This window comes from Corythoichthys intestinalis, chromosome 9 (genome assembly GCF_030265065.1).
Source record: "Corythoichthys intestinalis isolate RoL2023-P3 chromosome 9, ASM3026506v1, whole genome shotgun sequence".
Lineage (NCBI taxonomy): Eukaryota > Metazoa > Chordata > Actinopteri > Syngnathiformes > Syngnathidae > Corythoichthys > Corythoichthys intestinalis.
Window position 1 is genome coordinate 46986195 of NC_080403.1, and position 24235 is coordinate 47010429.

Consider the following 24235-nt stretch of genomic DNA (forward strand, 5'->3'; position numbering starts at 1 on the left):
AAAAGTATCACGTTAAAATATCTAACGCAATTAATGCATGCGCTGCAAGACCCACCCATGCATTGTCGCGCTGAATCTGTAATGGCGCCGTTTTACCTATATAGAGAGATAAAAGGCAGCAAAAAATGAGTAGAGTGAATTTTGGCAGCCTTTGGAGCCTTTTTATAATTGGCTAGAGCCTTACAATCCCTCTCCCTACGATTAGAAATATCATGGGAAGCAATGTGGGGAAGCAAGGTATCAATTGATCTTTTTCTTAACACCTTATATTATTTCCCAACGCAGAGAAGATATATCAATTGGTAGCACTACGCACCACTTCCCATCATGCATTTGGGCATGGCTACAGTATCATTTACTGAAAGCTCAACAAATACACTAGATGGCAATATTTAGTCACAATATTCAAAGTCACAAGTCTTTCTATCCGTGGATCCCTCTCACAGAAAGAATGTTAATAATGTAAATGCCATCTTGAGGATTTATTGTCATAATAAACAAATACAGTACTTATGTACTGTACGTTGAATGTATATATTCGTCCGAGTTTTATTCATTTTTTTCTTAATGCATTGCCAAAATGTATATGATCGGGAATGATTGGAATTGAATTGGGAGCAAAAAAAAAGCAATCGGATCGGGAAATATCGGGATCGGCAGATACTCAAACTAAAACGATCGGGATCGGATCGGGAGCAAAAAAACATGATTGGAACAACCCTAATGAGCACCTGCCCCTCCATAGGTCTCTACACGTCCCTTCTTCACACATTCTGAAAATGTACTATATGTTAGGCTCAAAATGAAAGAAAATTGAGGAATTATTGATTTCCAAAACAACAATGTTCCAAATTGTACCATCTTAGGAAGAAATTTCAGAAATAATGTCCAAATTGTGTTATTGTTTTGTCGCAGTTGAGATTGTCATTTATGCATATATTGAGACTGGAGAAGGTTACTAGCTTAGGGCATCTTTACAGATTACTTGGTTTAGAGTGGGAAAGTCTGCTTGGAGATAACCTCATGAAATATTCATCTGGTACTTTTTATTAAGTGAGGAAAAAAAATGTCTTGGACGCAAAGCAGTGAAATCTAAATTGCCCCAGGAATGCTATTTTGGGACTCACTTGGATTACTAACAGCACATTAAATGCAACAGCCAACGATCATTTTGAAACACTGACCTGTCCCATGCAGCTACGTCTTCCCAAAGTGCTGCAGGCGTGTCTGAAGTCATCATCATCCCAATGTGGCACAGGTGAGCCTGTACCCCCGATGCAGTCAAGGTTGTCCAGGCTGCGGTTATTGGCGAGCTCTCTGAGCGATGGAAGACAGCTGCAGAACAAAACAAAGAGTTTTCATTAAATAGGAAGACCGAGCAATATCAGGATATCATATTTCGAAGGGAAAGCGGTTGATGTTGACATGTGATGATGGGAAAGCAGAAGGAGAGGAGAGCCAAAATTAGCAATGTGGAAACTGGAAGAGAAATGAAAAGAAGCCACGCTTGCATTATTAAAGGGTACCACTGATAGAAAGACATGTAATTCTTAAAAGATAAATGTTAGTATAAGTAATAATAATTTGATGTTAAAACCCCTCTTAATGGTTTTGTTTTAGTAAATTTTGTAAAATTAGTTCAACTAGTAGGTCGCCATTGTCGTTGACAACGCAGGGCGCACTCTGGGCGGTGAAGTCACTGGGCGGTGCTGCCAGGCTACCACAGTGTCACTCGTTAGCTACATAAACATGTCGTCGTTTCTGCCCTTCCAATTTGAACCTGAGTGGAAAAGTGATGACCAGGACAACAATGTCGAAAAACGAGCAGAAAATCCAGGATCCCTTTTATTTGCAGCAAGTCTGGATTAAACACTATTACAGTGAGGCAAATAAGTATTTAGTCAACCACTAATTGTGCAAGTTCTCCCACTTGAAAATATTAAAGAGGCCTGTAATTGTCAACATGGGTAAACCTCAACCATGAGAGACAGAATGTGGAACCCCCCCCAAAAAAGATCACATTGTTTGATTTTTAAATAATTTATTTGTAAATCATGGTGGAAAATAAGTATTTGGTCAGTACCAAAAGTTCATCTCAATACTTTGTTATGTACCCTTTGTTGGCAATAACGGAGGCCAAACATTTTCTGTAACTTCACAAGCTTTTCACACACTGTTGCTGGTATTTTGGCCCATTTCTCCATGCAGATCTCCTCTAGAGCAGTGATGTTTTGGGGCTGTCTTTGGGCAACACGGACTTTCAACTCCCTCCATAGATTTTCTATGGGGTTGAGATCTGGAGACTGGCTAGGCCACTCCAGGACCTTGAAATGCTTCTTACAAAGCCACTCCTTTGTTGCCCTGGCTCTGTGTTTGGGATCATTGTCATGCTGAAAGACCCAGCCATGTCTCATCTTCAATGCCCTTGCTGATGGAAGGACATTTTCCCTCGAAATCTCTCGATACATGGCCCCATTCATTCTTTCCTTTACACAGATCAGTCGTCCTGGTCCCTTTGCAGAAAAACAGCCCCAAAGCATTATGTTTCCACCCCCATGCTTCACAGTGGGTATGGTGTTCTTCGGATGCAATTCAGTATTCTTTCTCCTCCAAACACGAGAACCTGTGTTTCTACAAAAAAGTTCTATTTTGGTTTCATCTGACCATAACACATACTCGCAGTCCTCTTCTGGATCATCAAAATGCTCTCTAGCGAACCGCAGACGGGTCCGGACGTGTACTGGCTTGAGCAGGGGGACACGTCTGGCAGTGCAAGATTTGAGTCCCTGGCAGCGCATTGTGTTACTGATAGTAGCCTTTGTTACTGTGGTCCCACCTCTCTGTAGGTCATTCACTAGGTCCCGCCGTGTGGTTCTGGGATTTTTGCTCACCTTTCTTGTTATCATTTTGACGCCACGGGGTGAGATCTTGCATGGAGCCCCATATCGAGGGAGATTATCAGTGGTCTTGTATGTCTTCCATTTTCTAATAATTGCTCCCACAGTTGATTTCTTTACACCAAGCGTTTTACCTATTGCAGATTTAGTCTTCCCAGCCTGGTGCAGGTCTACAATTTTGTCTCTGGTGTCCTTCGACAGCTCTTTGGTCTTGGCCATGGTGGAGTTTGGAGTGTGACTGACTGAGCTTGTTGACAGGTGTCTTTTATACCGATAATGAGTTAAAACAGGTGCCATTAATACAGGTAACAAGTGGAGCCTCGTTAGAAGAAGTTAGACCTCTTTGACAGCCAAAAATCTTGCTTGTTTGTAGGTGACCAAATACTTATTTTCCACTCTAATTTTCAAATAAATTCTTTAGAAATCAAACAATGTGATTTTCTGTTTTTTTTTTTTTTTTCACATTCTGTCTCTCATGGTTGAGGTTTACCCATATTGACCATTACAGGCCTCTCTAATATTTTCAAGTAGGAGAACTTGCCCAATTAATGGCTGACTAAATACTTATTTGCCCCACTGTATCTCAATGTTAATTTTTTTCTAATATCGTTCAGGCCTATCCCAAGCAGACCTATTCAAGTTATCTGGTGAAAATTCTTCTAGTTTTAGTATTGCAATATAATATCGCAATATATTGCAAACCCCCCAAAAATCGCAATGATAGTTTTTTCCAATATCATTCAAGTCTACTATAAAGCAATCGCAACCCACATGCGTTGTCCGTGTACGGTAAATCCTAAAAGGGAATCGCAATTAAAAAAAAAAAAAAAGTGGCTGGCTTGACCACGGAATTAGAAAACGCTGCTCACTTCAGACAGCAAGCAGATATCAATAACGTAATTATTGTATTACAGGTTTATTGAACATACAAAAAACACGCGATCGCGAAAAGGGAGACACAAAAAGGGTTAGGGTTAGTAGGTGACAGTAGGTCGGGATCCTTAAAAAAAAAAAAAAAAAAAAAAAAAAAAAAAAAAAAAAAACGAGGGAAAACCGCAGTGATAGGCAGTCAAACGAAAAAAAAAAACCAAGGCAATGATGCAACTAGCAACGAAGGGATATACAAACTGCCAAATTGCAGCAAGTCAATATCTCGGCAAGCCGCCTAGGATGGGTTAAAAGACACTGCTGATGAGCTGGAATTGGATGCAGGTACGACATTGGGAACTCATTCCCCAGCTCTGCAACAAAACCATCTGACCAGCAGCAGAATGTGGCAAAATCATGCCAGTCGTCATATTAGCTTTACTTGCTAGCTAGCACATACATTCACCCAGTCCAGCCCAACCGCGTCAACTCAACACCCCCAGTGTGCTTTGCGTGGGTAAAACGTGGCGCCCTCTGTAGGTCAAAACATGTGCTAAATATTATAGATTTTTAAATCATTGGCAAAATATGTTTGTAATAACATATTTTAGTCAAAGAAAACAATTGTGGCTGATAAGAGCCTACAAGTCTTTAAGTCCGAGGTTCCCTTTAGGGCATTGTTTTTATTTCCTTGCCTTTTGAAAGTCTCACAAAAATGTATTTCGCAAGGTTATATGGACTTTAAGTGCAGTTTCAAATTTGTATCATGTAATATGTACAATATATATTATATATATATATATATATATATATATACAGTGCTGCTCGAAAGTTTGTGAACCCCACAGCGATGGTCAGATTTTTTGTAAAAAAAAACTAAAATAACCTTATTAAATGTTAAGTTATACCCAAATCCACAATACTGACATTCCAAATAATGGACTGAAACAAAAGAAATAGTTATATTGTCATTCTTTATTTAACAAAAGTGGTTGATTTAAGAAAAACTCAGATATCATGTGTGCAAAAGTATGTGAACCCCTTCAGTTAATAGGATATTGCGCCTCCTTTTGCAGAGATTACCTCAACCAAACGGTTTCTGTAGTGACTAATCAGCCTCTCACATCTACTTTGGGGGATTTTTGCCCATTCTTCCTTGCAGAACGCAGTCAGTTGAGAGAGGTTTGATGGGCGTCTGGCATGAACTGCTCGCTTCAGGTCCCGCCACAGCATTTCAATGGGATTTAGGTCAGGACTTTGACTGGGCCAGTCCAGAACACGAATCTTCTTCTTTTTCAGCCATTCCTTGGTTGTATTGCTGGAATGCTTTGTATCATTATCATGTTGCATGATCCACCTTCTGCCAAGCTTTAACTTCAAAACAGATGGCGTCAGGTTATGTTCTAGGATTTGACAATATTCCTCAGAATTCATGATTCCCTGGACTATGTGGAGTTGTCCAGGTCCTGAGGATGAAAAGCAAGCCCAGATCTTGACATTCCCACCTCCATCCTTCACTGTTGGGAGAAGGTTCTTTTGGTGGTATGCAGTGTTGACTTTTCGCCAGACATGGCGGTTTTGGTTGTGACCAAACAGTTCAATTTTGCACCTACATCAGTTGATGAAAACTCTTTTTAATTTAGTCTCGACAACACAACTGTTAAAAAAACAAAAAAAAAACTACTGAATTGATTGATTAGGAAATCAGGTTGAAATAATAGAAAATTCCAAAATGTTGAGGGGGTTCACAAACTTTTGAGCAGCACTGTATATATATATATATATGTAAAAGTATATGTAGGTTGTTGTATGCACTAAAAATTCATTCCGGACACTTTAACTTTTATTTACTATAAGGAATTTCATCTCACTCCCATATTCCATCTGAGCAGCTACAGAACATGCAAAGCTGGTGAAGTCAGGTAACACAATCTACTCAATGAGTAATCATGTGTCAAAAAAGCAAAAGAAGATGTTTATGCTCAACACCGAGACAACCTTGTCAATATTACTGCATCGACAGTGGCCACAGCATGATTGAAAGATGCCATGTCATGATACTGTTACAGTAATGCCAAAGTTAAACCACACCATGGTAGTTTTCTCCTAAAAGTGTTGGGCAGATGGTATTTCCAAGCTTCGCGGTGGACAGCTATGACGGGCAGCATTGCATGGTTTTACCACCTAAAGGAAGTCACTCCTCGTTTGTCTGCAACTGTGCACCCCTGTGACATGAGCCTTATTTGTGCCTATCACTGACCTGCTCATTGACCTGCCCAGTTGGTTGTGGTAGGAAACACTGTGGAAGGGTGACCACAGGGCATCCAGCTCCCCTTGAAATACGGAATATTCCAGAGTTCTGCTGCTCGTGGCAGCAGGCCACAAGAGAGCCATTGGTTAGTCATTCATGCATTGACATTTCTACACAATACGGTGTTAAAATACCAAAGCTTGTCTTCAGACAGGCAAGAAGATCATTGTGTGGAGGGTTTATTTATGTATATTTTGGGGCTTATGCTTCCTTGTTGCATTTGGCGGCCATTTCATTTATTTTACTTAGCGGCAGAGGTTGGTAGAGTAGCCAAAAATTTTACAAAAAAAAGAGTAGCATTATTTCAAAATAATATTACTAAAGTAAAAGTAGTCATCGAAAAATTTACTCAAGTACAAATAAAAATGTATTTGGTGAAAAGAATACTCAAGTAATGAGTAACATTGGGAGCAACTGCTTAAAATGTTTGATTTCTGGTAACTTTGTGCTGAGAAAAAAAAATCTATTTGAAATGCTATTATTATACAGTGCTATAACATATTGCATAAGCTCATTAAGCCAACGAAATACAACAAAAAAACATCTCCAAAAATCTACAGTAATTAAGCATTATTCGTCCAAAGAGCATGAGTGCCCTCTAGTGGAGGAAACATATTTCCTATTATGAAACTAAATGGATCATATCTCCAGTTTTCCATGGTCAATCGGTGTAAGAACTGGAATAGAGATTACAAACCTTGCTTTCGAGTCATGTTGACAGCAACGCTCTATGTCAAATACATATTTTTTTTTATGGTACTTTAAAGACTCCACGTGAATGAACAGGCCGGTGTGACCATAGAACGGCAAGCTACTCTGATTGGTATAATGGAGTCATGTGATTATTATTGCAACGTCTCATTGGTGAAACTGGTTGAACCACTGTTGGTGTATCTGGCAAAAAAAAAAGTAAAAATGTAACAACTATTGTAGCCCAAAGTAGCGGAGTAAGAGTAGCGTTTCTTCTTTACAAATCTACTCAAGTAAAAGTAAAATGTATGGCTTTGTAAAACTACATTTTTCTTAAATAGTTACTCAAGTAAATGTAACAGAGTAAATGTAACGCGGTACTACGGACATGTGCTTGGTGGCCAGTAGCATCACAGTGACAATATATATATAACTGCCATAGGACCGTCATAATTATGACATGACGCTATCATGGGCATTAATGACATTATGAATTATGTCACTAACTCCATTTATGTCCAGATTGGATCTTTACATCTCATTCAAAACTGAGATAATTTGCCGGATAGCACTAAATGACATCTATCATAAGCATTCATTAATGCTCATGGCAGTGTCATGTCACAATTTTGATGGTCTTATGACAGTCTTCTTCAAATGGAACCGTAACTGAAGATATAATTAGCACAGAATATGAATTTTGATTGTTATTTACATCTGTAGTGCCGCAGTGCATGTTAGGAGGCATGTTGGATGACAATAGTGTTGACAGCAGGTGGCAGCAGAGGTTGACTGTCTCCCCCAAGGGAGCAGTGATGGCCAAGTGAAGCTTCTTAGCTTCAATGAAGCAATTAAGCTTTGCAACCAATTGGTTCAAAGCTTCATGATGGTTCATTTGATCTTATGACAGTCTTATGATACCGCTGTCAAATACAGTGTTACTGGTTAATATCTTTTCGTGTAAATATTCAATAATACAGTGAGATACAATCTGAGTACATTGTCCAATGCACCTTTAGCTTTGTTTTTAGGCTAGAATTCTTGAGGCTACATTTGTAAGTGAGGTAGTTTACATGGCAACTTGCTGTCAAGAGACGATGTTACGATAAAAGAACGGTTCAAGACTACACATGAGTGGTTAGACATATTTTAAAAGAAGGGATAGTTAGTTTGCTATGACATGGCTCTCGGTTGCTAGCGACGACAAGCTCGGCGTTTTGTATGACTTCATCAAATACATGTAGCAATTTCATTGACGAAGATATGCTACAAGAATGATTTAGGGTTAGCCGTGGTCGGTGAGACAGGTTTAAAAAGGACGTTTAGCCACAGTCCCTATGCTACAAGAGGCTGCTATATTACCGCAGACATCTTTTCATCTTGCTCTCAGGGGATATTAGCAAATGAGGCTTTGTCCAATGTGCCAAGACAGGAGAACAAGTTAAAGCTAGCCATGAGGTTTTTTTTTTTTAAATACTTCTCAGACAGTGTCAATTTTCTTCTGTTATTATTATTATTTTAGGTGATCAATATATTGCGTTAGTGCATTAAGGGTTGAAATTTTGGGTTGTTTGGATGGAGCAAAATACGTACTGAATAAAATTATAATTATTACTCTAAGTATACATGTCCTCTGATTAGCTTTGAATCAGTCTAGCAGGTACTCTACCTCGCCTTTGTCAAAAGACAACACAGACAGGCTTCAGCTGACTGTCACGACCCAAATGAGGTGGTGATGGATTATCAGTATAACTGTCAGTAAAAAAAAAGTTAATTTTAAAAAAATTAAATCACAGCATTCATTTATTTTGTTTGAGTCATTATTAGACCAAAATACAGAGAATATTTAAGCTCTGCAGCAGTAGCCAGAGGCAAAATCCTCTTCTACTTCAGAGGGTTTGTATGTGCCCCCTGGCTAATGTTTGAGTTTCTGTGCAAACATTAAAAGACATGACAGCACTGTCTTGCTTCCATTTTCACAATATTGTCATTGCTACAAAGAACATGTTCTCTTTAGACATTTCATGTGACGTTAACGCAGTATTGCCTTACTGTGCCTTCATCACGCCTATTGTATCACGTCTGGTTATAAAGCCTATTACATAAGGGTTTATTTGACAGTTTGGGATACATAAAATAGCAGGTTATATGCAGAAAATATTTCTAGGACAATTAGAATTCTGCTACCTTTATGTGCCTGTATGTTGCACCTATGTAGATCAGCTGAGACAAATAGCTGTTTAAAGTACCTATGACAGCAAAAAGCATGTTTATTTCATATTTGACGTGGTATTTTATGCTCCTGAATGAAATGAACCGCTTGGATTATTTATTTATTCAATTTTTTAAATTCCACGACATGAAAATGAGTGACTTCCTGGATTCAGCAAGAATTCGAATTTGACGTCAGCCGGTCACCATCTCGTTTATGTTTCGCATCATGCCAGCCCAGTGTGCTGCAGGCTTTTGTTGCTGCACCAGGGAGAGGCGTGTGAGCCTTTTTGTGTTTCAAAAAGCTCCCATTCACCGCGGAGAATGGCCAAAACAAGTCCGACAACTGTGGGACTATTGGACCGACGAGGAAGTGAGTTATACATTTACCATTTACCATTAAACTATATTTTTTGTGTTATGTTGAATACTGGGATCATGGCACACGGTTTTATAAGGAGGTGGCTTGCATTTTGTGGGTGACAATGCTCCTTGTCCACCGAGCAGGCCACTCAGCCGAAGACCGGCGGCTTGTCACACACCATGGTCACTTCCACCCCCTCGGTCCACCCCGCCAATAGAACACTATCCTCGGCTTGGACTCGGGTAGCCCCCCGCTCGAACATCGGTCAGTTTGTCCACCGAGAATGCGCTATTTTTGGCCTTCATTCCCCTCTCTCCCTGCCAGTCGGAGGCGCAGCAGAACTACGAGCTGTAACTTGCTCGCTCCAGGGGGCTGGCTGATCGGTGAAGACCATCAACCCCACCGCCGTGTGTGACATGAGTTAGGGTAATTTTGTGTGATTTTTCTTTTTCGAAAGGCGAGAAAAAGACTTGGAAAAGCTGCTCGGTTTGGATTAGCATGTTGGCTAGCTGTCACGCCTGTTTTGTTTACGCTCTTTCCTCAGTCTCTGAAGCTGGGGCAGGGAAATGACAAGCGCCAGACTAACTCTGGTGGCATAAAATACTGTTCGGAAGAGGAAGAAGTTTGCAATTTTGACCATTATGCAGTAATTTTGCCCTGTTGTACTGAATAAATGGATTTTTTAAATATTTCCTATTCCATTTAGCACAACAGTGTTATTTGTCATGACCATACCATTTATTTAGCAATACGGGAAATATACTTAGATAAAAAGACTATTCGGTAAAAATATTGGCGTAGAGAGATTGACACAATCCTGACATTTTGCTGCTCTCTGCCGCAGTTTCCTCGGTCTGAATCTTCCCCCTCAATGGGCTAAATTCTAAATGAGATGAAATCGTGACCCTGCCGACATCATCATCCAGCTGGGGACGTGAGAGCGCTATAATGACAGGCGGGTGTAAACGGCAGCTTAAAAGACTGATTTCTCGTCATCTGCGCTCTGCCAAATTGTTGTATAACGTCGAATCGTCTCAAAATATGATTCTAATTCACATAAAAATGCTATTTAAGATTTTTTTTCATGCTGTCACAAGCACTTTAACATGGTGGTGTATGTTTGTATTTTTATTTCTCACTACTGGTTTAGTGAGTATGTACATCATGGAAAATGGAAGCTAGTTATGAAACTTTTAAATGTAAAGATTTCAAGCCTATCAATTCCCTTGTACCTTAGTTCATGAAACTTTGAAATGTAAAGAGTTCAAGCCTATCAATTCCATAGTACCTTAGTTCATAAATTATACAAATCAGACTACTGTCTACGTAATTGTAAATTGAGATTTTTCTTGACACCCTTGAGTATGTTGCTGTTGTCACTGTGCTCTTAAGACGTTAGTCATTGGATCTTTGTTTCTAAAATGTTTTTTTAAACTCACAGTTATTTTCACTGTCATATTGTAATGAAATGGGCTGATGTTTCCACTTCCTCTCGAATGTCCTTCTAACTTTAAAACAAAGAGCTTAATGTCTACTGATTAGAATGTGTAGATTTACAGTACATGTTTGCAGAGTATAGTGTATAAGATTTGCTGTCTCAGTTGGTGGCCTTACTTGCGTGGGGGTAGTTGGTCGCTCAGAGAATGCTGTGTGGCCCTGAGGTAGCTCTGGCGGCGAGCGGCGGTCTTTGGCGAGGGTTTGGGGCTCCCCTCCGAGTCTTCGCTGTCCTCCATGTCTGCCATGGCCTTCACGTAGCTTCCACTGCGCATCCGCCGACATGGAATTTCATTGGCACCCCCGCTGCGACCTAATGAGCTGCTCCAATCCCCCTGTCGGCAGCATAAAATGGCGAAATTTAGTCTCAAAATAAACACCAGATTGTCACAGCACTCTTGTAACACTACAATGAATTCCTTTCATCCTTAAAGGTAATTTTGGTTTCCATTCATACCCACTGGTAGGGATGGGAATTGATAGGATTTTTACGATTCCGATTCCATTATCGATATTGCTTAACGATTCGATTCTTTATCGATTCTCTTATCGATTCTAATTTGGGGAAAAAGAACAAACATTTTGATTGGCATCGAGTTTGTTTAATCAGAAGTCACAACCTTACAAACACACAACGAGGTCAAAAGAGGCCCAAAGCCTCAATGTTAACTGTGGCAATAAGTGGCAAATACACAAGAATGTGTAACATTTTACTGAAACTTTTTTCTAATAGAAATAAAAAATATTTTGTCATATTGGCATATAGGTTGTTGTTCTGCCTTTGGCAATATGTGTTAAATGCAAGGGTCCCCAAACTTTTTCCTGTGATGGCCACATAACTTTTCCCTTCTCTGATGAGGGTCCGGGGTCAGTTTGTAACAGAAAATGTGACATTGCAGGAGTGCCTAAATTTAAAAATGTATTGTTTTTCAGAAAGCCACAATCAAATAACCCTTTCTGGATTCTTCAGGGAACAAAAGTAAATAAAATAAAAATAATAATATAATAATAATAAAAAACTATTAACCCCTTTAACACCGAACGTGTCGGCAGCGACGCGTTTACGCATATCGTCTTTGAAGCTTCGTCACGTTGTAATTACGTCACCCACGTGCCGCTGGGTGGTCTCATTTGAAAGAAGTTGATGTCCACACCAGTTTTTATTTGAAGTCAATCGACCAAGAAAAACGGGAGATAATGTCATTTGAGTTTTATAGTTTTATTGCACTCATAAATATGCATTAAAACGCTGCATGGACCATGTATGGATCTTCATATATCCATCATTTCTTGTCCTTTTTCAAAACCGAAAGCAGCACAAAAGACTACATATCCCAAGAGCCGTTCTGATGTCAAGACGGACGAACCGAATGTGATCATTTTTAATAAATTTCCGAGCGAGGCGCCAACTAATGAAAGGGAGGCATTCGCAGCAAGCAACGGCCGGATGGTTTGAGCGAGTGACTTTGAAACGTGCAGAATGAATCTAAAACTACATTTAGCGCAAGCTAATGCATTATTTCATTAACTCAAGGAAGAAGATGAGCCGTATTTGTCGTTGTTTTCTTTGGATCAGTCGGCGTCTCGGCGAGTAGAAGACGTGACAGCAGCGCGCAAACGGCGAAAGAGTAGGCTGTGTGACGTTGTGTGTGATGCAGCTCCGTGACCTGTTCAAGAAGAAGCTTTATTGAGTGCGCAAAAAAAAAAAAAAAAAAAAAACTTTATTGGGTTGCATGCCTTAAAAATTTGAATTGAACTGAACTACTTGTCAATATTTTTTAAAATACTTTTTTTCAATGTTATATATATTTTTTCTTCACCATAATCTTTTCATTTTTTATGTAGATGTGTGTTCGAGAAGCTTGATTGCATGTACGTATATACTTTTGATAGGTGATGGGTACAACACCTAATTTCAAAGAAATATCCTCCAAACCCTTTTTGTGTTAGATGATATATATATATATTTTTCTGACTATTTTGTACTGTATATAACCTGTTTTGACCATAGTATGTGTAAAGGCCAAACACGCCTATGACCATACCTGCTGTTTGTGTTGAATTGTCAAACATAAAACACTTCAATCTTATTTTTTTCTATTGAATGTTTATCGTAACAAGTCGAATAAATATTATCAAGCTTCAAAACGGTTGGTCGAGCATGTTTGGTTGTCAATGGGACATCAACATTACAAATTTTGAAAAAAGATTTGGGGATTTTTTTGGTCTTTTGTTTGTCAAAATGTGGATTATAATTGGTCAGTGAAGAAAACAACAGTTTGGACGTGAAGTTCAAGGTGTCCTGAAAAATGGGACCCAACTTGGTCATTGTAAACCATTTTTTCTTTGAAATATAAAGGCAACATCAAATGCATGCAAATTCGGCCAAAATAGGCTTAGGTGTTAAAGGGTTAATTAAATAGATAATAACCAAATAACTCTCTCTGAGTTCTTCACAGAAAAGGCCAGGAAATAAATAACACGCGTAAAAAAAATTTTTTTTTTTTAAATTGTTCGCCAAATGTGGAGGCGGGCCATATTCGGCCCGTGGGCCGTAGTTTGGGGACCCCTGGCAAAGCGTATTATTTACCATTAATGCATGCCTTTTAGTTTTTATGGTGCTTTCACGCTCAAGTGGGGGCGCCCCTTGTGCGTCCTCACGCGAAGAAGAATGCACTAACGTGAAGAAGAGCGCGCTTACACGCGAAGAAGAAATGCCGCATCCAAGCGAGTGAGCGAGTTAGTGAGAGAGGGAAACACTGCTACGAGCCTACGTTCTTTGTTAATGTTTGTAAAATATCTACAGAGGCAACGCCTGTATGTATCATCTTTTGTGTTGTTGTTGTGTGTTTCCACTCGCGATCGGACACTTAAATCCAGTTGTGTAGTTGTTTGAACGATGTGCTAATGCTAGCGAACGCATGCTAACCGTTTATTATTATTGTATTAGCAGCTAATCATCGCCGATTTACGTTGATGCAAACCTGTTTGTTATTGGGGACGAAATTGATTTGTTTCATTTCTATTTTTAGTTTCACTCTTCAAGTGATGGTTGAATAAAGTCAGCAAATTATACTAACGTCTTCTGCATCGTCATTTGGGAGTTTAGCTAGCTGTATAGCCAGGACTGAGCCTTAGCATCTCTGTGCAGTCGTATTCATTCCCTCCTGATTTATCTCCACCTTGCAATGACTGCAAGTCGCTTTGTTGTAATGTTTCCTTGTGAAGTGAAGACACACTTTCGAGCGTTTGAACCTATGTGCTGTCATTGTTATGTTTACGGCTGCAATGCTCGTGCTAAACCATCGTAACCTTTCATTTTCACCCTCTTTCCTGGTGAAGTGTAGCCAAACGTTGGAGCGAGTGGTTCTTGGCGCCATGCCAGTTTGATGCGTCGAGACAACAAGACACGTCACGACGCAATACGCGTCTTTAGGAATCGTTAAAGGGTTCGTTAAGGCTTTTTCATTGTGATGTCGAGGCCTCAAAACACTAGGAACCTGTTCGGAATTGGAATCGGATTTCGATTCCCATCCCTACCCACTGGTGCTCAACAGTGTTTTGGCCTTACTTACCCTTCGCCCAACCTGCAGGTAGTTGCAGGTAAGTTCCTGTTGGCATGACTTGGACTTAAGCAAGGACCTATCAAGAGTGGCTGAGCCCTTCTGGATCACTTGCCTTGGCTGGCCCATAGTCATCGCAGACCAGGACCCTCCTTTCATGTAATCATGATCATTCATCAGCATATTCCCAGGTTCTCCAAGTCCATTTCCTCCAGCACTTGGAGGTCCAGCAAGTGTCTGATACTTCATGTCATTGCTGCTTTTAGATGAGCTAATGGTGTTGTAGCCACTATGAATGTATCTATTCTGGCTCTCATGGTCAGTGGCACGTCCTATAGTCATCATTGCCATGGTGTTGTGGAAGCTGCTCATGTCACTGCTGTCCAAATCGTCGGAGCTCCAGTAACCCGACATGTTGGAGCGCGGTCGTCGCTTGGTAGTTGTTTCCGATTTAGTTCCGCGATCTTTGCTTTTGGCTCTCCGGTTATGCTTCCCTCCGTCGTCAGTGCCCGAAGAGCCACCGCCGCTACCTGTGGACCGTCCGTTGATGTTTCCTTTCATGTGGTGGCTCTCCAGTGACTGGGACTTTGCAAAGAGTTTCTGCACTGAGTGTAGCATGTACCGAATGCGACCAGGACTGTCTGTACGCTGTTTGCCCGCGGCTACAGCAGATGTTCTATGGAACTGTAAGGTGCTGAAGCCATCCCGACCGCCTGGCAGTTGCTTATCAAACTCCAGAAGACTGTGAGGCGTTTGGCTCTTGCTCATGTGATGTGATATAGTCGCCGAACCGCTTGTAATCATAGATGTTCGTCCACTAAGCTCAGCCATGCCCATACCTGATCCCATGCCCATCGACATAGATGCGCCTAATGTCCCAGTTCTTATTCCACCGATGCCCTCCACAGGCGGGGAGAAGTCCGATGGATCGTAGGAGTTGTAGTGAATCCTGGGGAAGGTGCTGCTGTTTGACAGCTGGTTGTTGAGAGGCAGCAGACATTCTGGTGGAAGAGAGCCTGGGTTGGCTGATGGGTAAAGATGGGGGTCCATTGTGCCATACTGGTCCATTCTAGGGCTCAACAGGTAAGGACTGCGTGGCATGGTGCTGGTCTTCTGAGGGTAGAGGGCCTCTAAGTGGCCAGAGGAAGGGTCACAGGAGTCAGACAGGTGTCTGCTATGGCTGGTCCCCAGCCCTTTCATGATGGCGAGGAGGCCTAACCCTCTAGTAGACCCCCAGACCTATAGATTGCCTCCTAGACCATAGACAAAAAAAAAAGCAAATTAGAAAAAACATACAAAAACAGACATGCTACAGCTAAGCCATAGAGTCACTCCTACTCGCATGGCAGACTAGATGACACATGTTACGCTGTGAAGCAAATTTTGTATGTTGGATACGCCAGCAATTCGCTGGCTCCAACAATGAACATCTCTATTAGAAACTAATGGAACAACAATCACGTGAAACAATGATCTTCAGTTAGTCGGTCAAAGTGGGCACAATCCCTGGCACTCTATACAAGACACCTCCGCAACATTGTGGGACTGAATAATACTATTCATATTATTTTCTTTCAGGACAACATATTAAATGTTCATAAGTAATGTATAATATATTTGCGTATTGCTCATGTGACTGGATTTGATCTTAAACATTTGTGCATGCATTTACAAAACATCTGTAGCTCTACTTAACATTTTTTCTTGATCTCATGGGGTTAGCATGAATGAAATGCAACTGGTATTCTGTGCAATGCAATATTAATAATGTTGCCAAAAAAGCAATATCCTCAGCAAAAACAGTCTTAATAGCATGTACTGTACTTATTGAATAATTTCAAGCGGTTCACTCCCTGCTTAATTTATTTAATAAGGCATGATGCTTCAACAACCCTGGTAAATGCTGAAATGCTGAAAAATGTATCCAGCTGGTCTTATGTGTGACTTTGATCATTTAAAATGAATGCCTCTGGAAGGGGTCCAAGAACAGCGAATGGAAAACACCATCAGACAAAGGTTTTCTATACAGTAAAGGTATTCCCCGGGTTACGAGCGAGTTCCGTTCCTACGCCGGTGACATGACATAAATTTCAGCGTAAATCGGAATCAACCCTTTAAATACCCTTAAATCTCAAAATAACTATCCAAAAAGTCTAAAAGTTTTGCATTTTGTTTAATGATGGAGGATTCACTGCTTTCTTTTGGTAGCGTCTGGTCTGGCTGGACTGTCGCCTTGTATGATAGAGTAGCAGACTCAGACGTCTGACATGGATAAAGGATAGCTGCGCTGTTTTGGCCCGCATCAGGCTGTAAGTTGTTTCATCTAATATATGTTTGTGTATGCATTTGTAATTAAGTTTACAGCTACAGTTTGTGGAGTTATGTGGTAGCGATTTTTTATGAGAATTGTAAATACGTTATTATTCATAGCAGTGGTGTTACCAGGATGCCCGGTGTGGGTGGGCATTTGTCTTACCTGGGGGGTGCAAAAAAAAAACCCCAAAAAAACTACAATGCTCAAGTAGGTCGAATTTCAGCGTAGGTCTACTGCACCTTAAAAAATGTTTTCTTTTCTCCTTGAGATAACTGTTATTGTGATTTGGTCTAAACAAATAAAAGTTGAATTTATTTTATTTGACTTGGAACACATCCACCACTGAACAGTATGGACATGCAGGTGACAATGTTTTTTTAGGTAACCTATTGTGGTTCCTCGGTTTTATTATTATTATTATTAGAGATGTTCGATCGATCGGCATCCCGATTGATCGGGTCCAATCACGTCATTTTCAAAGTATCCGAATCGGCAAAATAATATCAGCCATGCCTTTTTTAAATATATATATATATATATATTTTTTTTTTATTAAATCATTTTCTAATTGGATTTAACGTTGTAGACATAATATGTTACACTCATCCAGAGTCTTTAGTTTAGGCTTAAGGTAGGGTTATCAAATTTATCCCGATAACGGCGGAAATTATTTTTTCAATAATGCATCACGTTAATGCATGCGTGGCACAACCCACTCACGCATTGTCGCGCTCAATCTGTAATGGTGCCACTTTACCTTTATAGAGAGATAAAAGGCAGTGTAAAATGAGTAGAGTGAATTTTGGCAGCCTTTGGAGCCTTTTTTTAATTGGCTAAACCCTTACAATCCCTCTCCCTACAATTAGAAATATCATGGGAAGCAATGTGGGGATGCAAGGTAGCAATTGATCTTTTCCTTAACTCCTTATGTTATTTCCCAACGCAGAGAAGATATATCAATTGGTAGCACTACGCACAGTCATGGTTCCACTTCCCATCATGCATTTGGGCATGGCTACAGTAGTAGTGCCCCCTAGCAGTCATTCTTTGTTCTGCTGACGCTTTGAGCCCTACTTTGACCCCCTCAGAATGCTCCAAACTCACCAAACTCAACAGCCAGGTGAACACTGGTGAAATCTTTGATAAAATGTAAAAAAAATAAAAATATGCATAAATGTGTGTAGCGCCCCCTAGGAACAAAACTAACATTTAATTTTTAATTAAAAAAAATTTTTTTTTAAGGTGAAAGGAGAGGTAACCACACAAAGGTTAAAACTTAGAACACATCAGTACTATATGAATGGGATACCATATGCGTTGCCCAGACTGCCGTTAGTACAACATCCAGTTTTCTTTGGGTGGGCAGAGCGTGTCTGTGGGTGGGCACTGCCCCCCTGGTAACGCCCCTGATTCATAGTATTTAAGATAGTGGACTTTTGTCAGGCATATTAGGCTAATTTAATCTCCTAAATTTGCATATTGATCAGACTAGATGGACGTTTGAACACCAGTTGTTTTGTGTCACGGTTTTTAATGTTAAAATACATGTACATAAGTGTACATAAGTGTGGTACAGATTTACAAATTGTAAAAAGTGAAGGAAGAAAAAGCTTCAGAGAGCACAATTGCTTTGTTTGCTTAGCTTCCATCATTGTCTTCTAAGTTTTTTTTTGTGTGTGTGTGTAGTTTGGTGAGCTATCTGTACATGTAGTCCAACTAGAATACAATGTTGTCAGTTATTTATGTCAGTACACCGATGGTCATGACCGCGGGCGTATTGTCCTGTGAGTGTATACAGCTATAAATTCAGCTAGCAAAGCCATTTCTAACATTTTAGCTCTCTGATCTAACTTAAAAAAAAAAAAAAAAACTGTGTTGTTGTGTTGTGTCTAAAAAGTGTTGTATCTCCCGGTTTCCTCCACATTGTAAAACATGCATGTTCAGGGTATGGAATCTACAAAATTGGTTGCAGGTGTGAATTTATATCTGTACACCCTGCGATTGACTGATGAACACACCACATTACCCAAAAGGTTCCAGACCAATCGTGATCTAAACGAGGACAACTCTATACAATATGCATTTTGTGTGAAATATTCATACCTGTCAAGTTGTACGGTTTCGGCGTAATTTGTACAAGTGAGCATTGATTTTTAAATGTGTACGCTGTACCTTCAAAATCTGTACGTTTTTCGTGCATTACGTTTTTTTTTCTTTGTTCTTCGATTTTGTCACCGTTTCGGCAACAAGACAATGTGCGGTACTACGTTGGTTGAATGACGCGAGAAAAGTCAGAGACACTGAGAGAGAAGAGTGTTGTGACGCTGTAGCAAATGCGATGCTAGAGTGGTGGCTCCAATATTTCCTGACTATAGCCGACAGCCTACAATCTACACCTAGATATCAAATGCTTATAGAACTACATGCGAAATGAGAGAAGTCGGCGTTAATAAACAGTCGCCATTTTGAAGCAGTAGACTTCTCAGAGAGGCTCTGTTGTAGTGAAAATTCCTAGCGAACTTAAGTAACTATTTATCTAAAATACTCCTAAAACGGCAAAATCTTTACTTGAATCGATCTTTAAATGATGAAACAGTTTTAAAACTCTAACATGTCGAAAGTAGACAGAAGGGAACTTGATTCACAACATTATACGATTTCCAAACATAGCAAAGGTTACCACAGTTTTTTTTTTTTTTTAAAAGAAAAAAAAAAAAACATGAAAGGTAACACCTAGTTACTTTGCCAAGTAACTAATTACTCTAGTTACTAAATGAATTACTTTTTGGGAGAAGTAATTTGTAACTAATTACTTTTTAAAAGTAAGATTAACAACACTGGTCATAAAGATGAAGTCTGCAGAATGAAAAGTGACGAAAGCGAAGATTTCATTCTTACAATTTGTTGCCGAACACAATTTGCCTGCACTTCTCAGAATTAGCAAAAGAAATGTTCCCTGACTCAAAGATTGCATTGGTAAGTTAATTTTATAATTGACCTTTTTATTTATGATTGGACACACTAACAAACTTGCCTGGCTCTGCCAGACTATTCTCCCTGTATTTTTCAAACACTGATACCCCTTTCCCACTGGCCAAAAAACCCGTGTCAACCCGCTAACAATCGGCTTTTGGTGGCAGTGGGAAAGGTGCAGCGACCCGCTTCGACCCGTGTCAATCAACCCGCCAAGCGACACGCGATAAAATCACCTCGGCTCTGATCGCCATGCAGTGTGAAAGCAAAACCCCGGGTCAACAGTCAACACGCTAATCTACGTGGTGACGTAGGCTAGTACGTGATGCGTCATAACAAAAAACAAAAACCATGTGCTCTAGCCCCGATCCACATACAGTGAACAGTCGGTGTAGCAGCGTTAGCAATAGCCATAACAGATGAAACAAAGGCTGTTCTCCTCCTTCTGTGACGTACACGACTCCTTTCAATTTCAAGCCAAAATTCACGTTGCCTACGTTGCCTCAGCACAAGAAGAGTGTTGATCCTTTGCTGCATTTCGACCATTTTGAGGGCAGTAAAAAGCATGAAAACAGAACACAAACGGAAAGGAAGCTTTTATGTTGCTTTGCATTGTTTACTTCCTTGAACTGAATGAATTCGGTCGCACTTGTCGAAGCGCATCTTAGTGTGGTGACGTCACGAACCTTACGCACAGCTGAGGAGGGGTTGGGGGTTAGACGGGTGGAGAAAAAAAAAAAAAAGACACGGCTTTTTTTTGTCAATGGGAAAGGTGCCAAATGCCAATTGCTAGTGGGTTGCATCGGCTTGGAAAAACACACGTTGACTCACTAGTTTTAGTGGGAAAGGGGTATGAGAGTATAGTCTGGGAACCAGCCCATTAACGGCCTCTCGAGCAGGTACAAAATCAATCGACAAATCAGATTCGTTTATTTGCATGACGTGTTCTTAACGAGCAACGTCACTCTTGCGCGTCGAAAGTCGTCTCCGCAACAACACAGATGGTGAATGGGAGAGCCGAGAATATGTTCCAATCCACGGTAAAATCCGTTTTAAATGACCAAAAACACATCGACACGAGTCACTGACAACAGTCTGTCTCGCGCTAGCCATGTTGAATAAACTCCGCTCTCTTCGTATGTTTACTTCCGCGCGCAAGTTCCTCGTCCTTTCCTCGTCATTTTACTAACGTCACGTCTGCCCGTCGCTGATTGGTCCACTCCGCTGTCTGTTTGCTGTGGCTTGCTCCACCCTGGAAATTGTATCGGCGTGAATGGTGGCCAGACTCAACAGCTGGAACAGCGGTGAGTCTGGTGTACCAGGCAACTAACAAGCTACCTTCAAGTCAAACTGAATTGCGAGCTGAAGTGCCATGAAGTGCAGCCATCAAAACATAGTAGAAATTGCCAAAAGGGCTACATACAATTATAACAAAAGCCACTGTTAAATTTTACTAATCATGATGTAGCTGAAGATATTGATTGTTCTTTGATTACACCAGGTTATATGTTACAATATTACTAATAAATTCATATTATTTTAAAAATTGAGTTTTATTTTTGTTTCATATTGCATGCTTTATAGAACGTTGTTAGATTAGTCACCAATTTGTAAGGGCATACGTCACTATTTGTAAGATTGCCAACGGCCTCGGGTTGACAGGTATGAATATTTACTAATGAACATGGCCTGATATCGTCACTGTGACTCAGTTTAGGAAAAAAACAGCACCAACTAATCAGTAAGGCGTATTCACTCCCAAACTTGCTCTGTTAAGGCAAATAGGATCAAATGATGTTGGGTTGGAGCCTACAATAGGTTACATACATACACGCAGCAGTCATAACAAGCTCATCAGTGATGCAGTCAACATGTTTTGTCCCCTGTCGGAGGGCTATTCAGATTTGCAAGGTAAAGTGACTCATTTGCTTTAATTGCCATGCTCAACTTTCCTGAAGCTGAAACCTGGAGGAAAGAAAGATAATTGCAAACTGCTAGACTGTCAATAAGTCATGGGATGAAAAACAAAACAAACACACACAAAAAAAACGCTCCATGATGAGATGTCGCTGTATTCATGATGCACGTGATTAGATTTTTTATTAGAAGATATTAACTTATTTGCTCCCAAAAACGCATAAATACATTCTATTTTTAATTGTTTCAGTGTCCCAAAGACATACTAATATGTCTTTTGCGTTTTTTTTTCTTTCATAAGAGATATTTCTGGGTTCTGTTTCAAATGAGCTCCAAAGCACAAAGCTGAAAATCCATTTTAAAGCAATAAAACTGACCACTGGAGGGCAGTAGCGCATTTGGTAAGACCCACAACCCGATTCAACGGCAACGAACGGCGGGGCAACACGGCCGGGGCGCCGGCATAAGGATGCATGGCAGCGGACGACCGAGCAGAACAACCGAGAGAACGCCCGGGATGCCAGGCATTGGACGACCAAGCAGAACGACCGGGACCACCAGTGCAGCGGACGATGCCGTTGAGTCCGTGCTGGAAAGACTTAAAAAAATCCATCTTTATGAAACAGGCGGTGATGAGGGAAAAGTTAACCCGGCTGTCGCAGCCACAACAGCGTCATCTCAGTTATGTGTACTGTAATTTTCAGACTATAAACCGCTACTTTTTTCCTTCATTTTGAATCCTGCGGCTTATAGTCCAGTGCAACCTATTTATTGTTTTAGTTGGGTTAACAGGCAACACTTTATTAGACAGCACCGTCATAAGACAGTCATAATTATGACATGAAACTATCATGGGTATTACTGACTGCTTATAACAGATGTCATTTAGTGACATCTGGCAAATTATGTCATTAACTCCATTTATGTTCCGCTGGGATTTTTTGCATCCATTCAAAAATGAGCTCATTTGCCAGATAACACTAAATGACATCTATTATAAGCATTCATTTATGCTCATGACAGTGTCATGTCATAATTATGATTGTCTAATGACAGTCTTATGACGCTACTGTCAAATAGAGTGTTACCAAATACCATAACTAGCGATTAATGAAACAACTGGAACCGTAACTGAAGACATAGTTAGCACAGAACATGAATTTTGATTCTTTAGCTTTATCTGTAGCACTGCAGTGCATGCTTGGAGGCATGTTGATGACAACAGTGTTGACAGCAGGTGGCAGCAGACTGACTGTCTCACCCAAGGAAGCAGTGATGGCCAAATGTAGCTTTTTGAAGCAATGAAGCTTTGCAGCCAATTGGTTCAAAGCTTCATGGTGGTTTATTTTGTCTTAATACGGTCTTATTACAGTTGCATGATGCCGCTGTCAAATAAAGTGTTACAGGTTAATATCTTTTGGTGTAAATATTCCATAATACAGTAAGGACAGATGCGGCTTATAGTCCAGAGCGGCTTATCTATGAAGAAATGCCGTTTTCGTGTCAAATTTGGTGGGTGGTGGCATATAGTCAGGCGCACCTTATAGTGCGAGAATTACGGTAAATAAATTGTTACTTTGCTATCAAAAGCTCTATTTGTCTTGTTGTTTATGTTATTTTGTAAAAGGAGAACATCATTCAGATGTTTGGGATGTAACTAAAGCAAAAAATTGCTGTGTTAAAGTCAAAGTTATGTTTGAAATGTATGCTTTCACAAAAAGCTCAATTTCTCTGTTTTTTCATCAGAAACTGGAAAATTGCTCAAACATTGGTATTTTCTAATGCTGCTTTCTAAAGAATGGAAAAAGATATGAAATTACTTTTTTTCCTGCTGAAAGAGGAGAGTCTAATCTTTCTTTTGGTGGGTTCTGTGTTGATATAGTAATAGAACTAGGGCTGTCAAACGATTAAAAATTTTAATCGAGTTAATTACAGCTTAAAAATTAATTAATCGTAATTAATCGCAATTAATCGCAATTCAAACCATCTATAAAATATGCCATATTTTTCTGTGAATTATATATATATATTCTGTAAAATAAATTGTTGGCATGGAAAGATAAGACACAAGATGGATATATACATTCACCATACGGTACATAAGGACTGTAGTGGGCATTTCACTCTACTGTCATTTAAATCTGTCAATGCTGTCCTCACTCCGAAGCGTCTACTTTTTCCAAAGCTAGACAGCTCGTGAACGACACCTTAATAATCAGACTTCTTCCTTTTTCATCTGATTTATTAATAAAAGTGCCTCAAACCATTGTCCTCTTTAGACCGTCCTAAAACTACAAAAAAAAGTACACAAGCATTGCATTAGCAACAACGTTAGCTTAGCACGCTATACAGGTTAACTAAACATAAACAAAAAGCGTCTCATACAAAAAATATAACATTTCGCTAATTAACATAATATGTACATTCTTTACAACAACCATACTTACGGACAAATCTTGTCCAAGGATCATATAAGCACAACAGAGACCTCGTGCAGCCATACTGAACTGGCAAGAAAAGAATAAACCATGTCGCAAAGCAACCACAAAAGTTCGCTGTTAGACAGCACAAAAAGCCTTGCTGTAACACTTAACAAAAGGCAGAATACTGTCTGAGAGGGACATGTGCGTTAAT

At 40.0% G+C, this 24235-nt stretch overlaps 1 protein-coding gene across 7 annotated transcripts in view; it reads right to left on the minus strand.

Moving 5' to 3' along the window:
* dlgap4b (discs, large (Drosophila) homolog-associated protein 4b) overlaps window positions 1-24235 on the minus strand; it is a 339971-nt gene that overhangs the window by 72424 nt on the left and 243312 nt on the right. For 4 of the 7 annotated variants that reach the window (XM_057845839.1, XM_057845842.1, XM_057845840.1 and 1 more), the window contains exons 4-7: window positions 14410-15650; window positions 10955-11169; window positions 6025-6126; window positions 1185-1335 (exon numbers count right to left, since the gene is read on the minus strand). In XM_057845839.1, coding sequence (XP_057701822.1) covers window positions 1185-1335; window positions 6025-6126; window positions 10955-11169; window positions 14410-15597 — 1656 coding nt within the window. In that variant the 5' untranslated portion in view covers window positions 15598-15650. The remainder of the gene's footprint in view (window positions 1-1184; window positions 1336-6024; window positions 6127-10954; window positions 11170-14409; window positions 15651-24235) is intronic. The other 3 variants (XM_057845841.1, XM_057845844.1, XM_057845845.1) reach the window with 1 other exon arrangement.